Source organism: Nansenia antarctica (assembly GCF_963989245.1).
Source record: "Nansenia antarctica genome assembly, chromosome: 4".
In the NCBI taxonomy this organism is placed as follows: Eukaryota; Metazoa; Chordata; class Actinopteri; order Argentiniformes; family Microstomatidae; genus Nansenia; species Nansenia antarctica.
Window position 1 is genome coordinate 15,092,995 of NC_137689.1, and position 15,908 is coordinate 15,108,902.

A 15,908-nucleotide genomic window follows, 5' to 3' on the forward strand; every position below is an offset into this window, starting at 1 on the left:
GAGCCCTCGGTGCTGCATTGCTGCAGGCGACCGTTACTTTAGACGACAAGACTCACCCCAACTGGTCGCTGTCCTCCCCAGAAACTCCCGCGTTCTCGAGTTCCATATGTACTCCTTCCACCCGTCCTTGTCACCATCCTTTGCCATTTTGTTTTAGGGTCGGTTCTTTAATTGCACGGACGGATAATAATATGATTTATTATGCTACACAGTATGTGATGCGGTACCTAGACAATAATTAGCTGTGAGCTATACTGCAAAGACTGTTACAGTATTGCTAGGAAAAACTAGAGCAATAAGCTACTAATTACACAAATAAAGAAACAGGCTATCGTGCGCACGAATGAAGACCCGCTTTGAAAGAAAAAGGCACCGTATCTTATTACGGATCATGTATCCTAAACAACTGTGGTGGTGGTGACACTACACTCAGCACGGACCCGCTATCTATCTGCCCTCCCCCAGTTTTAGTCCGCATGCCGCAGAGTTTTGATGAGTGATGCAGAAATGTGATACTGCGGTAAAGCACTCTCTGCTCCTCTCTCTACCAGCCTCTCTCTCTCTCTCTCTCTCTCTCTCTCGCTCACCCTCACTTATCCCTCAAGCCTCACCCCCCCCTCAGAGGAGAGCTACTCCCCTCCTCCCATCCAGCCATTAGACATGGGCAGCCAGACAGATTGCCTCAATAGCCAATCATATAGGACAAGTGTTACAAGCTTCAAAGCTATAGCAAGCATCTGAGTGACAAAGATGCCAGCAAATCACATAATAGCTATGTGGATTTCTTCTGCAGCCCGTGCATGTGTAATAGGTTATCAGGTGCAATGTGCACAGCATAGAATAGCGGAATACTCTAGGCCTACTTACATCTACATGTGGAATGAAATGTCCCCCCTTTATCTCTGAAGTCTGCAGAGACATGCAGAGTATTCATTTACCACGATATGATTCCTCAGTCCTAGTCTGAGACTATATATCATAAATGAGAACGAATGAAGGGCAATTTGGAAGGTTTGGAAGGTTTTCAATTTGGAAGGTTTTCAGACAACATGAAGGCAGTGTCTTTTTGCACAGTCATGGCATAATACATAAACTATGTATGTCATAGGAGAAGTCTACCCACTGAGTCAAAGGGGTGCATAACATCTCTGGACCTGGCGAGAGCCCATTTGAAACATAGCCAGAGTTCTTTTTTTCAGTTGCCTTCGTTTATCCCTGTAAGTGGTGTCTCAGCCCAGTCAGTCTGTGGCAATGCAGGGGTCAAGTCTAAACTCTAATGGATTACTCTGCAATACTCCCGGTGCCATGTGACGTGGCCTGCAGTGTAACTGGTATCTGTATATTAGCCTGTTAGCATGTACGAGTGTTAGTGTGTGTGTGTGTGTGTGTTTGTGTATGTATGTGTGTGTGTGTGTGTGTGTGTTTGTGTATGTGTGTGTGTGTGTGTGTGTGTGTGTGTCTGTGTGTGTGTGTGTGTGTGTCTGTGTGTGTGTGTGTGTGTGTGTGTGTGTGTGTGTGTGTGCGTGTGTGTGTGTGTGTGTGTGTGTGTGTGTGTGTGTGCGTGCGTGCGTGTGTACTGCATTGTCAGATGGATGAATCAGGGAAAAGCACTGCACAGTTGAAGTAGAGTGCTAGCACTGCACAGTTGAAGTAGAGTGCTCACTTGGAAATGTAGGACATTACATGATGTGTGTTGTGTCCAAGGGCTACATACAGTCATGTGAAAAAACACCCCATTCAATATTTAGTTACAAGATATATGGACATATCATTATTTGATCTTATTTCAAACAATATATATGGATAAAGGTGAACAAAGAGGCCAATTCCTACTGAGGAAAAGGTTATGACACCCTATGCTCTAATAGCTGGTATTGCCCCCTTTGGCTGAAATAACCTCAATAAGACATTTGCTATAACTGTCTACCAGTCTCTGACATGTCTGGGAGAATGTTTTTTCCCGCTCCTCCACACAGAGTTCTTTCAGCTATGTTTGAGGGGTGTCTTGCATGCACATCCTTTGACTTGGCCATTCCAGAACTTTCCATCTCTTTCTTTTGAGCCATTCTTTGGTGGATTTACTGGAATATCTTGGGTCATCGTCATGTTGCATGGCCCACATCCGCTTCAGCTTCAATGAGATGGTCTCACAAGCACCCTCTGATACAATAAAGCATTCATAGTGGATTCTATGATGGTGATCTGGCCACGCCCTGCTGCAGCAAAGCAGCCCCAAACCATGATATTCCTACCCCCATGTTCACAGTTGGTATGAGGTTCTTGTTCTCAAATGCTGTCTTTGGTTTGTGCCAAACATGTCTTCTGTTAGTGTGCCCAAATAATTAAACGTTGGATTAATCTGTCCAAAGCACATTGTTCCAGAAGTCCTGGTGTTTGTCTAGAACACTTTAGTCTTGCCCAGATGTTTTTTGTTGTTTTTTTACAGCAAGGGTTTCCTCCTTGCACACCTCCCAAGAAAATCTAATGTGTGCAGTTTCTTTCTGATGGTAGATGCATGTACTTTGACATCAACTGTGGCAAGAGATACCTGTAGGTCCGGACAGTGGAATGCCTGATTCCTAATTGTTTGGAGATCTTTTTAAATCCCTTCCCCGACTCAAACACATCTACAATCTTCTTTCTGAAGACCTCAGAGACCTCTTTTGATCTCGCCATGGTGCTACCACTCATTTCAACAATCAAGAGCAAACCAAACTAAAATGTCTGGAGGTTTAAATAAGACAGGCTCCTCCAAAATCGTCTCTAATAATGTTCTAATCATTTGCACCTGATGTGGTGCACTTGATTCTCATTTTAGACATATTAAGTACCGGTAGTAGTAAATGTTTTTTTTTCTGTTTTATTTGTTTAGTTATATTAGCTCCATCTCTCAATATTGATAAAAAGAAGATGAAATGTCCATATGTTTAAATTTGTTGAAAAAGACAAATGTTTTCATGTTTTCCACATGACACTAGGGCTAATACTAGGCTTTTGTTGGAAACATATTTGTCCCTGTGTATCACTACTCAACATCCTACCAATAATTAATGTCACATCTAACTAATGTGATTAACCAAGAGAAATATAATGAAATATTTAAACTTATAACAAACCTAACATGCCTTATTCAATACATTATTGAACTGACTTGCATTTTTGGACAGACTGTCTCACATTTTCCTCAAGCACCCTTTGATACAATAAAGCATTCATAGTTGATTCTATGATGGTGGGATGGCCATTTCCTCCCCCTTGCTTCACAATTGGTATGAGGTTCTTGTTCTAAAATGCTGTTTTTGGTTTGGGCTACATGTCTTCTGTTACTGTGCCCAAATAATTCAACTTTGGATTAATCTGTCCAAAGCACATTGTTCCAGAAGTCCTGGTGTTTGTCTAGAAAACGTTAGTCTTGCCCTAATGTTGAAAAGAAAGATAATTAAACATTTAAACTTATAACAAATCTGACATGCCTTATTCAATACATTATTGAACTGTCCTTTTTGTTTCTGTCTGCTCAACCCAGAGTCCTGAGCCTGTCACTTTCCCACCTAGTTACACGAATGACACCAAACCCCTAAGATAGATCAATTAGATGACAACATGTAACATAAAGACGTGGAAAGATCCTGTTCATTATATAAAATGTATTTAATGACGATATCAATGCAAATATATCACTACAGTGATCTCCATGGTACACCATATTTGACCATATCAATATAGTATGGCACTCATATAATGGCCACTGTTTTAGTAGACACGCATAGCTGACAGCTTCTGTAAACTATTTTGTAATGATTCCTAAGTTATCAATTGTTGTAATAAATTAAAACAAGATGATTACTTGGTGTATATCTGAAATACATTTGGGCACAAGTCAATCTCATATGAATGTTTTCAATCTAAGGAATCCCTGCATGCATTGCACTTGCTCTTTTCCCTCAATGTGGTCCTCCCCTCTATTTGTTTGAAACTGTTTTCAAATGGTTGATAACTAGGACCACCAAAACAACTTGGTGTTGCAAAAGTGAAGCAGTGACTTGGTAACATTGGTTCATGTCACCTAAACATTTTTATATCTTTTCACTGTGTGGAACTGTACAGGTTGGTGCTAACAATTAAAATGACAACAACAACCAATAGACATTCAAGTGCCATAATACAATTACAGAGGGATTCACTCTTCAAAGTACATACTTCATCTCACGTGGCTTTCGGAAATAAAACAAAAATGTAACAATGACCACAATAGTAGTAAGTTAATTATGGTCATACCATTGTAATTCAATTAATAACAAAAGTAGTACTTCAAGATAGCAGCAAAGTATTTTAAAATGTCCAAACTATGATCAAACTGAGTTGCTCAAACCTGTACACAAATAAAAATGTATGTAGAAAAGGGCTTACATACAACAATTGTACTGTTTAAAGGGAGTCTTGCATAAATATGAATGACAATTGTGAGACTGTGCCTTTGTCTGGTGGGCTTGCCATTTATTGGTAGTAACATACAGTAATGTGTGGACCAATTTCAACAGATAAAGTACCTAATTCTTTTAGAAAACAAATGAACAAATTTAAGTTTATACATTATATGCTACATTATATTTATTGATTACAAGTATGAAAGTGGAAATAATTGCTACATTTTCAATACAGTTGTACATAACTATTTACAGTATATAGGGGTTTTATTTTTATTTTTAAGCGTATGCTGTGTTTTTGTGCAGGTTGTTCCAGCATTCTGTTTGAGGTGGGTGGTTTTGCACTGTCCTATCAGTTGCAGCATCCTCTACAGTCTGTGTTGATAGGTGTCAGTGCTAAAAGCATTGTTTTTGTGGGGTGGGACGATCACCAATATGCATCTGTGAATCCACATGACCAGTGATGTTTTGTACAATTAATCAGTGTCCCTTTATATTCACTTTGAGTGTATGTGTCATCTGTTGTATGACCTTTTCAAAATATTCCCCCAGCAACATATTACTCTTTTTTTATACAACCACAACATGACATTTCAGCAGGACTCTCTATGGTGTATGTAGTGATATAATGATATCATATCATTTTCAAGATCTACTATTTGTTAAAATATGACACATGACCATCTCCACACAATAAATTGTAGTAGATTAATTCATATGGTTTTTACAGCACTGTATGTCTGTTATGACATGCAGGAAATGACACGGTAATTGTGACTTCATTCAAGTCTGAGATATGTTTGGCTAGTTGACATGTTTTAATAATGTTACTCCGACAATGGGAGCATATTGCTATAAAATTGCAGAAACGTTGAGAAAGTCTGTATATTTACATTACAAATATGCAAACAGTTAGGTAGTATTTCCCTTCTCAGTAATGATTATTTGCATTCACAATGACAATCTACTGATACAGAGACTTCCCATATGCATTCAGGAATTCTCTCACACTCTTCAATATCTATTTCCCCTAGTCATTTTTTTTTATCAAAGCTTGAAGAGTATGTGTATGTATTTTCTAAGTGTCTGTATATTGACTTAAGGCCGACTAGACTGTGTGCATGGAGTGTGTCTTGCTGAAGATCAACTGCATGACTTATCTTACAGTATTTAAACTAACCTTCAATGTCTGTTTTTGTCTTGGAATATTCATGTTTACTGCAAGATGTTATACTGTATGTATAACTGTAAATTGGGGGAAATTGGGCAACAATCGATCAAGCATGCCTTACTCTTTAACTAGTGCTGCTCCTTCTGAGTATCCTCTTTTTTTCATTTTGTGTCAACAGATACTCTAAGTTCACTGGCAAAAGAGTCAAGCAGGCTTGCAGAGCAAATACAAATTCATGTGTAGGCTATGAAATCACATTGTACTAACTGATTGTATATCTCTTCAGCTGGGTTGATTTCCTAAATTCTTCCACTGCATCTTCCCACTCTGCTCCTCTTTTGATCACACTTCACAATATCCTTTCCTCATTGTTTTTCTTCTTCTTCTTCTTCATTATCGATGTGACATACACAATTCCACTGTCAATAACCTTGTAGAAACCCTTTGTCAAAACTTTCATTGCTGTCTTTGTCTCTGCTCCACATGAAGTTAATCATACCATGTGAGAGCACAATACCCTATATTCCTCACACACATACTCTGTCTTCGGTTGGGGTGGGAGTTATCCCACTGTCACTTCTACGAGAGAGAATAGTCCTCCATCCTGTCCACATCTACTCTTTCCCCAAGTGACAGGGATCAGCCTCAGCTCCATACCAATGGTACCTGCCCCTATCTATTGGCGCTGCCCCGCCTCTCCTAGATAGCCGTGTCCCACACCACTGCCTGTGGCCTCTGGCAGGGGGGCGTGCCAGTCTTACGGGGCTCAGGGGTCCGTCTCCAGCTGGGGAGGATAGGCATGCTGTCCTGTTTACACAAGCTTTTCTCAGGGCGTCTGTGGGCCTTGATCTCTTTGCACAGGCAACGTTTGCGTTCAATGACCTCCAGCAGCTTGCCATCTCTTTGGGTCTGGGCTGCAGACGGGGTGCTGCCCCCGGTGGTGGGAGGCTGTCCCTGCGCCAGCTGGGCGAGGTGCTGGAACTGCAGCTGGAGGTGGTGCTGCTGCTGCAGCTGCTGGAGCTGCTGCTGTAACTGCAGCTGCTGTTGGTGGAGGTGGAGCTGCTGCTGTTGCCTGGACAGGTTGGGACTGCAGGGTGTCTGGGAGTGGGAAAGGCAGTGCAACTGAGAAAACAGAGGGAAAAGGAGAAGAAGAAAATCCATGATTTGAGGTTTTTGTATCAACAGGGTATCATTTAAAGAGCCTGAAAAGGAGCCTGCATTAATACTGTATCCCTGTGGTGGCAAACAAGCCCTCCCAGAGTATGCATAAGGATGTGTGGTACCAAAGACTGCCACCACGGGGCAATGTTACACCACCTTAAAAATAGTGGCTCCCCTACTGTGGGAGGGAGGGTCAAGCAAGCACACGCAGACAGTCTCTGCAGCACACTCCAACTGCGTCAGCATTTGAAATGCAGCCAAGTGACTGGGCAAAAGGCAATGCTATTGGACAGCAGCTCACTGCTCCAAAACACTGTACAGCATACTCTTCACTTCTTCTACGCATCTCTGCATACGTCAGTTCATGCATCCCTCTCTCCTGCTCTTATTCTTTAAGGCTGGCCACGACCTTATTCTGCTCAGTGAACATATCAAGCTGCATGCTATAAATAGATCTGGAGGAACATTGTTGCTATCGGCAGAGAGAATGATACCAACAATCGTGCTGCTACTACTACAAGTGCTGTTGATAGTAGTCATGATAACAGTATTTAATGAACAAATCATCATCATGACCATGTTAATCTTCATTAGGATTATATGTATTCACCTGACTAAGCGCCTCTCGTGCGGGTAGGCTGCTCTGTCTCTGGACGTCTCCTCCACTCACCTGCCTCACCCCAGAGGTGGAGGACGAACGGCCCAACCGCCCTAGTTCTGCAATACAAGAAATCAAGCATTATATAGAGTACACCTGTGTATACTCACATACAAATAATTATGACTAAAATGTTTTGAGAGTACTGTATGTGCAACTAGTGCTGCTCTTTCTGTGTATCGTCTATTTTTAATTCAACAGATACTAAGTTCACTGACAAAAGAGTCAAGCAGGCTTGTCGAGCAAATACAAATTAATGTGTACGAAAATATATTGCACTAACTGATTGTATATCTCCTCAGCTTGGTTGATTTTCACTAAATACCATGATTCTCGCATGCTGTCACTTTTATGATGTGAGCATAGATTTAAGAAATGCAGGTCATAGGATTTTCAGGTAAACCTGCTGATGTGGTCTCTTTCTAAATCACTCGCCTTAAGCTTTTGATGTGCTGTGAAACCCTACACATATTTTAGAACACATTACTGTAAGGATCCTGTGCAGGTTCTCTTTGCCTACCTCCATTGCGACAGGCGGGAAAGGTTTGGCAGGGGAGCGGATGGCCCCCTCTGGACAAGGCCCTGAACCCTGAGGTGCCCTCCATCCCGGCCAGGGACTCACTGTGGCCCAGACCTCTCCCACTGGCTCCACTGAAGCGCACTGGGATGCCAGAGTGTCCTGATCGAGGCCCGAGGCCCAGCTCCTCCTTGTCCATCCGTAGGAGGGCGTCTGCACTGCCATTCCACGCCCGGCCCTCGTCCTCTGAGAGAAGGGGAAGATCAACAAGAAGATCAGGTTGATGACAGAAAGCAAGATCACATGTTCAATGAATGATCTCTTTACTGGGTACATTATGGTGACAGATGCCATGTATAATACTCCATGATGACCCATGGGATGATTCAAGTTTCTCAAAGCAACTCTGCCGTTCAAATTCAAACACTGTCCTCTGTCCTCTCTTTCTGAACTCTAACTCCTTGTGACAGTAAAGTGCTAGCTTGCTTACAGTACATAACGGCACCCATCTCATGTTTACTTACTCTCTTTCTCTCTGCTGCTCCCATGGCTGAAGGAGAGCTTCCTGTGCATGGGCCAGTAGGATCCTTCATCACCAAAGCCCAGGCCCCCGCTGCTGTCCCAGGGCATGAACCCAGCTTTCCCCTGGAGGGAGCTTGGTGCCGTGCCACTTTTGGAGGCCCCATCTGAGGCATGGTGCAATGAGGTTAGCTGAGAACCTCCTCTCAGGCTGTCGTACGCAGGGGGTCTACGGAAGCCCACTGAGGGGTAGGTCCACAGCAGGGGGCTGTCTGAGGAGGGAGGCTTGTAGGTGGGCAGACCTTTAGGGGTGTGTGACCGGTGGAGGTGTGGTCTAGAGTGGGAGCGTTGGGATGAGGAGGATGGGGTCGGGGTTGAACTGGCACTGGTCTGAGTTAGAGTAGTGGGCGTGCCTTCAGTGGCCGAATGTGTCCCTCCCTCCCGATCCCTGTCACGCTCTCTGTCTCTGTCCCTGTCTCTGTCTCTGTCTCTATCCCTTTCTCTGTCCCTGTCCCTATCCCTATCCCTATCCCTGTCCCTGTGGCTGTCCTTGTCCCTGTGGCTGTCCTTGTCCCTGTGGCTGTCCTTGTCCCTGTCCCTGTGGCTGTCCTTGTCCCTGTCCCTGTGGCTGTCCTTGTCCCTGTCTCTGTCCCTGTCCCTTTCTCTGTCTCTGTCTCTGTCTCTATCTCTGTCCCGATCCCTGTCTCCTTTGTCTGATTTTAAGCAGAAGCTCACAGACTTGCCCTCCTTGCCCGAGCCCTGGGTTTGGGTCTGGGCAGTGGACTGGCCGGAGGTCTGGGAGCTGGGTTTTAGGGGGGCAGGTGAGTCTCCTCTCTCGGGCTTCCGGTAGTGGTGATAGTGTGAGGGTCGGTGGTGAGGGTGGTGGTGGTGGTGGTGAGAATAGGGGGAGGTGGACTTGGAGGAGGGGGGCAGGGGTGTGGAATGGCTCCTGGCCCTCAATCCCGGTGCAGGGCCGAGCTGGGCGTCTCTACGGTCTGTCTGCTTCTCTTGCTGGGATCCACTCCCCCCAGAGGACTCCTTGGAGCCTGACAGGGGCACAGGGAGGTTGGAGGTGGGGGTGGTGGAGGAGGTGCTGGCTGGAGCTGTCATACTGGAGGAGGTTTGGATGCTGATGGTTCCCAGTTTGGCAGCAGCAGCAGCCTTGTGTTGGACCCCAACCCCACTGGAGGCTGCTGCTGGCTGGGGGAAGGCGAGCAGCGGAGGGCGGTGCTGCAGAAGGTTGGGGAAGGGGGCAGGGATCTTACTGTTAAACTCTGTCTCTGATTTGCCCCCCTGCAGCAGGTAGGGGGTAGGGGCTCGAGGTGGATGCGGGCTAGAGGACAGGGACTGAGGAACAGGGGTGGAAGAGGAGGAAGAAGAAGGGAGGGGCGAGGAGTGGGAGATGGACACAGTGGCTTTAGGTTTGGAGCAGGAGGGGGAGGAGGAGGAGGGCCGAGGTAGAGGAGAGGAGGTGCTGGAGGAGGAGGTGGTGGAATGGAAGTGTTTGGAGGATTTCAGTCTCTCGTGTTTGAGAGGCAGGCGTTTGTGGGACTCTCTGTCCTCAGGCAGCGGGTATTTCATCTCCTCGTAGATGGCCTCGCTCTGGTCAGAGTCAGAGTCTGGCGTGGTGGCAACGGGGGTGACAGGGTGAGGGGTGGCAGTCTGACTGTCCCTGGTGAACACCTGTCCAACCATCTCTATGTACACAGGCTCGTCGTCTCCCTCCTCCCCCTGAGGCAGCCCCTCCGCCGTCTGAAATGACAGAGGCGTGGCAGGTGGGGGCACACGGGGAGGTGGGGGGTCAAATGAGAGCTGAGTGCTGGGGCTTCGCTTAGGTTTCGTAGGAGGCACCTTCTTCCCTCCCATATCCCCTGAGTCAGACTTCTTCATGGCTGTAGCAAAAGGAAAACAAGGAGAGATTAATCAATCTAATCATCAGAACAGGGACAGCAATAACAACTTCCCTCATTCCTGTTGACCTACCGTTCTTCTTCTCCGAGTGTTTGGACTGTGAGTGTGTGGGAGGGGGGGGCGGTGGCGCCTCCGGGGGTGCATGGGATCCTCTGGGGTCAGAAGAGGAGGTGGTGAGCCGGGTGCTTGGGTGGCGTCTGGGCTTGACCGGAGGGCAGCGCCCGCCATGCTGGGACTGGGTGTCTGAGTAATCCCCGTTCTCCAGACTGTTGTCCCCTGCACCAACAGCATGGCAGGATTGGGAGCGCGGGGCCATGGCCGAGGCACAGGAGTGAGGGGACAGGTCCTGGGAGGCTGGCATGGTCATGAAGCCCATACGGAAGTGGCGGCGGAAGGACGCCAGGTCTCGGACCTTGCCCACGGTGGCTGAGGAGGGGTCCTTTTGGCTGGAGCTGTAAAATGGCAGAAATACATCCTCATTCAGCAGTCATCATACAGTAAAGAACATTCATTAATTTTCCCATTGTGTTGACCTCCCCCCTTTTCCCTCTCTTCCTTTCCTTTTCTCTAACATGGTCTTTAAATAGCTTACAGTCAATTTAATTTGCAGTCCTCTGGCTCCCTCTATTTCTCTCTCTCTCTCTATCACACACACACACACACACACTCATCTTTTGCATAAAGATACACCCACATACAGTATACACACGCTCCCTCTCATGCATGGATGGCACAGAGAGCGTAGTTTTTCGTTGGAGTGAGTGATGAGAGATTGGGCGAGGCAGTGCAGCAGCTGTGCATGCCAGTATCTGTGGGGAGGCCCCTCCCTTTTCAGAACTCACATCCTTTTTTCCATCCCTCCACATCTGCTCCCCTCACAAACACATTCAATTAGGAAATGACTTCCCTGCCATCCCCCCAAAAATCTATCTACTACTATCAGACTACTCGCCCTATAACTTACTGGATATATCTCTATGTTAATCTATCACTCTCATACCGCTTCAACTACACCTGTGAAGAATTTGATCTATTTCCATGGCAACTGGTAGCAGTTATTTGTTTAGTGGTTTGCCTTTAAACCCATGAAATTGTACATGATATTGCAGATGGACGGTTAGTACATATTGAAAACAAGCACCAGAACCAGCTCACTCAAACCATATACAAACATGAAAAACACTTGGCAGTGCAGTACCAAAATGTAACAGGAATTTACAGAAAATATGAATTGCCAAAGTGAATACAGTAGCCTACATTGTCTAATGTTCATAATTGTGGCTCCTTTATGACACATTCCAACTGTATATATATTTCAGAAATTAGATTTTTTTCACTTATATCAAACTATTATATTAACTATAAACTATTATATAAACTGCTTATATCACTATAATATAGATGTAGAATTTCGGCACTTCATATCAATAATTGTCTTCTAAAGGTCACTTGCATCTTAAGTATCGTTGCATTAACTAATTCTTGATCACTAAAATCAAGATCAATATCACACCAATCAAGCCACTAATTGATTAAATCTCTCAAAATCCATACAACAGTGCGCCTTCACAGACAAAGACATGTGATGGGCAGTTAGAGCCTGCTATGGTCCAAATCTTCATATACTACACCTAGAATAGAATGACAAACTTTCTCTTGATCCATGTGACTTGGCCATAACAACAGTGTCTGAAGTCAGTTTAAAGATATTTACTTGAAATCACCAGGAAAAAGGACAACTACTGTTCATATGGATGCTCAGTGCATAATCAAAAACCATATATAAAGAGTCAACTGGGCGTAAAGCATATCATCTCATCTCAACATCTATCAATTCTATTACACAAGAGGAATCTATTGATACTATTTCAAGGAAGCTAAATCCATTGTGGAGAGGTAGCTACAGGGAGGAATGGGCGGGACCTGAGATCCCCATAGCAGGCCAGAGGACTGGACCTGAGATCCCCATAGCAGGCCAGAGGACTGGACCTGAGATCCCCATAGCAGGCCAGAGGACTGGATCTGGGATCTCTATAGCAGGCCAGAGGACTGGATCTGACATCCCCATAGCAGGCCAGAGGACTGGATCTGAGATCTCCATAGCAGGCCAGAGGACTGGATCTGAGATCCCCATAGCAGGCCAGAGGACTGGATCTGAGATCCCCATAGCAGGCCAGAGGACTGGATCTGAGATCCCCATAGCAGGCCAGAGGACTGGATCTGAGATCCCCATAGCAGGCCAGAGGACTGGATCTGAGATCTCCATAGCAGGCCAGAGGACTGGATCTGAGATCCCCATAGCAGGCCAGAGGACTGGATCTGAGATCCCCATAGCAGGCCAGAGGACTGGATCTGAGATCTCTATAGCAGGCCAGAGGACTGGACCTGAGATCTCTATAGCAGGCCGGGACAGGCTTTTGTTTTCTCCTGGGAATGAGTAGGAGCTGTGTGGGTACACACATTTGTGTGTGTGTGTGTGTGTGTGTGTGTGTGTGTTTGTGTGTGTGAGAGAGAGAAAGAGAGAGAGAGAGAGAGAGAGAGAGAGAGAGAGAGAGAGAGAGAGAGAGAGAGAGAGAGAGAGGAGAAGGAGGGAGAGGCCAGAGTAACTAGGTTTTTGTTTGTGAGGAGACGCGCTTCTGAGCATGCAATGAAAGGGCTCATTTAAGAGGTTATTGCATGTGAGTGATCCCTGGGTGCATGTTGGCTGGGTGGTTGGAGGGAGGGGGAGGTACAGCAATAGAATGCAACTTTAACTTCAGTATGTGGGTTAAAAATGCCACGATCGCTCTGAGACAATGAAGCAGAGATGGAGACAATTGGAGCTTGCACCTTCCTATTTAAAAATGCAGGCAGCGGAAGCAGCAGTGAGGCTGTTCAGCATGGAGAACAGAGATGCAACTGTTTTCTGTCTCATTACATTATGTGAACAGCTGTGTGTGTGCGCGTGTGTGTGTGTGTGTGTGTGTGTGTATGTGTGTGTGTGTGTGTGTGTGTGTGTGTGTGTGTGTGTGTGTGTGTGTGCGCGTGCGCACCCCCTGCGGGTGTTTATGTGTGTGTGCTTGCTTGCCATAATCTACATAGGCACCAAAGGGCCACATTGTCCCTAGAATAGAGGCTGTGCAGCTCCATTTCCCATCTTCTTCTACTCTGGGCTCTTGTTTCTTGACTCCCCTCTCCCACACACACTCACCCATCCCACTGATGGGAATTTCAGAGGTTTCACATAGAATATGATCCATAAAACTCTTCCACTTTGAGCTCAGAAATGTACAACTCAACTCAACTGAAAAACTAAATCTCATTTCAGCCCTCCAGCACTGCCGCTGTGCTGTTCCCCCACTCACCTCTTCTTGCCGCCCTCCTGGTCCTTGTGCCTCCAGTCCAGGCGGCTTTTGCGATACAGCAGGTTCATGTCGCCGCGGGGACGATCCTCCTCGCAGCCAATCACAGCGCAATGTAGCCGCTTGCCCCGCCTCTCTATGTCACGCAGGAAATGCTCCACCGCCACATCCTGGGCGGAGCCAGAGCTCATGGTATAGAAGGCCAATAGGGAGAACGGGATGTGTGTCACTCCAGGCCTCCCTTGTGTCACCTAGACATAGAGAAGATGAGAAGAATGTCATCACTGATAAACTAATGTTCAACTGGCAAAGCTATTTCCACCATGTCCAATTGCCTCTTGCTCAGCTTGACATACAGTTTGTAGAGCACAGCACATCTTTGCCTTGGTCATTCACTTTCATACAGGTAACCAGGCCAAGAGGAGCCACTACAGACAAAACCGCGAGGTGCTCAAAGACATGGTCTTGTGATCAGGTGCGATAGTTAAATCCCAGATCGGAAACAGCATCCAACAGCGCATCAACCATGTCTGGCAGAATACTGGTGATTGCAGTGCATGAAATGTAGCTAATAAGGTGTCATCATGGCAGATGAACAACAGATGAACAACTGGGCAGCCATTCAGGCACAGGTACTGTATATTTATGGAGGGAGCTGATTTGTTTATCCCAACCAACAGTGTATCACATAAAAACTATTTATATTTTCATTATCCAATTATGAATATCTGAGTAAGCATGGTAACTTGGTTGCAGTGTTGCTCTGGCTGCAGGCCTTGGGGTGGCCTAGCTAAGCCTGTCTGCTACACGGGCAGTAATGTGGTTTGTCATATGTAGCGCACGCAGGGCTTCCAGTACACGCTCCCCCCATGAGGAGCCAGCCTTGTTGTAGGGCAGATATCTGAGGGCCCCACAGTGTTTGAAGTATGTGCGTTGAAGTATGTGAGTGTGCACTGCGATTGGCTAAGAAAAGCGCAGCTGTCAGCGATGTGTGTTTATAGTATTTATCCTTCTTATATGTTGAAATGAAGTTGTTGGTGGTGGGTAGTGTGACATTCATAATTACTGCCAATGACTATCTGATGTTAGTTTTAATTAGAATATTGTTGCCAACATTTGATCAAAAGTCAGCTTACATATAGACTATCTGGACATAAAATATAGTGGTCCTCATATCTCAACTACACATTTAACTGTATGCTCAATCACACAACCATACAGGAGTAATCCCTAACACAGTTAAGTACTCAAAAACAAACAATCCATTCTATGTAGCTCATTTCAACCTTTTATTAGTTTATTCACATTGTTGTTAATTTTTTTGCTGACTTCTTACAAGCCGGAGCTGTGGAGAGATTCTATAAATGAGATAAAGAATGCTGTACCAATATGGCCAACGCAAATCAATACTTCTGATTAGAATGCAATCTTTGTGATGGGAAATGACATCATATTGAACGGTGTCATACCTTTAATGTTTCTGACAAGCCTTAATGTGTCACCCTGTGTGTCAGAGTGGCCTCTGCTATTCTGTTGTCCAGCGCCTTACCCACAACCTCCCACTGGCAAGGCTGCCATGCTGTGTGACTCAGTGTTAATTAGGTTAGGGAACTGAGACTGTAGGTTGGGCTTTTGTTAACAGGGCCTTTGATTTGGGTTTCCAGGATCTGGCAGCTGAGCAGGCAGCCCTGCAATTGTCGCATTACAGCTGTGGGGAAGTGTGCAATTACACAGGCGGAGGACACTGGGAGATGGTTCACCAGGGAGGGGTTCATAGAGACTTCATCTACAAACATATCACTGTTAGCACAGATATAAATCCATAGAGCAATGCTCACACATTATTCCTTTTTTATAGGAAGCACAGCCAAGTGTGCACACGCGCATGCACGCACGCACACACAAACATGTGCATGTGCGTGCACACACAGACACACACACACACACACACACACACACACACACTCACGCATATACAGTACACACACCATATGCAATCAAAGTGCATATATGCAACCAAATCATGTTAAATCAAGCACACATATTAAATTACCAATTTGGGGACTCTAAACAAATACACACACACACACATAAAATAAACAAATAAAACAATGTTAAGCTATAACCCCAAAGGCTCACCCACTCACGCATATAAGATGTTGAGAACTGACATAAACAGAGAAAATGAACAAACACAATAATA

At 45.4% G+C, this 15,908-nt stretch overlaps 2 protein-coding genes across 2 annotated transcripts in view; both read right to left on the bottom strand.

Moving 5' to 3' along the window:
- Positions 1 to 147, bottom strand: part of atp1b2b (ATPase Na+/K+ transporting subunit beta 2b) — a gene marked incomplete at both ends in the record, with an annotated part of 8,211 nt that extends 8,064 nt beyond the window's left edge. Inside the window, one exon of the mRNA XM_080529083.1 lies at positions 57 to 147. Within this exon, the coding sequence (XP_080385209.1) occupies positions 57 to 147 (91 nt within the window). The remainder of the gene's footprint in view (positions 1 to 56) is intronic.
- Positions 148 to 6,297: 6,150 nt separating this feature from the next.
- Positions 6,298 to 13,896, bottom strand: nyap1 (neuronal tyrosine phosphorylated phosphoinositide-3-kinase adaptor 1; the record flags this gene model as incomplete). Its single annotated transcript, XM_080528177.1, has 6 exons — positions 6,298 to 6,720; positions 7,370 to 7,476; positions 7,938 to 8,180; positions 8,459 to 10,345; positions 10,437 to 10,816; positions 13,709 to 13,896. The coding sequence occupies 6 exons, from the start codon at positions 13,894 to 13,896 to the stop codon at positions 6,298 to 6,300; spliced, it is 3,228 nt and encodes a 1,075-aa protein (XP_080384303.1).
- Positions 13,897 to 15,908: the final 2,012 nt, after the last annotated feature.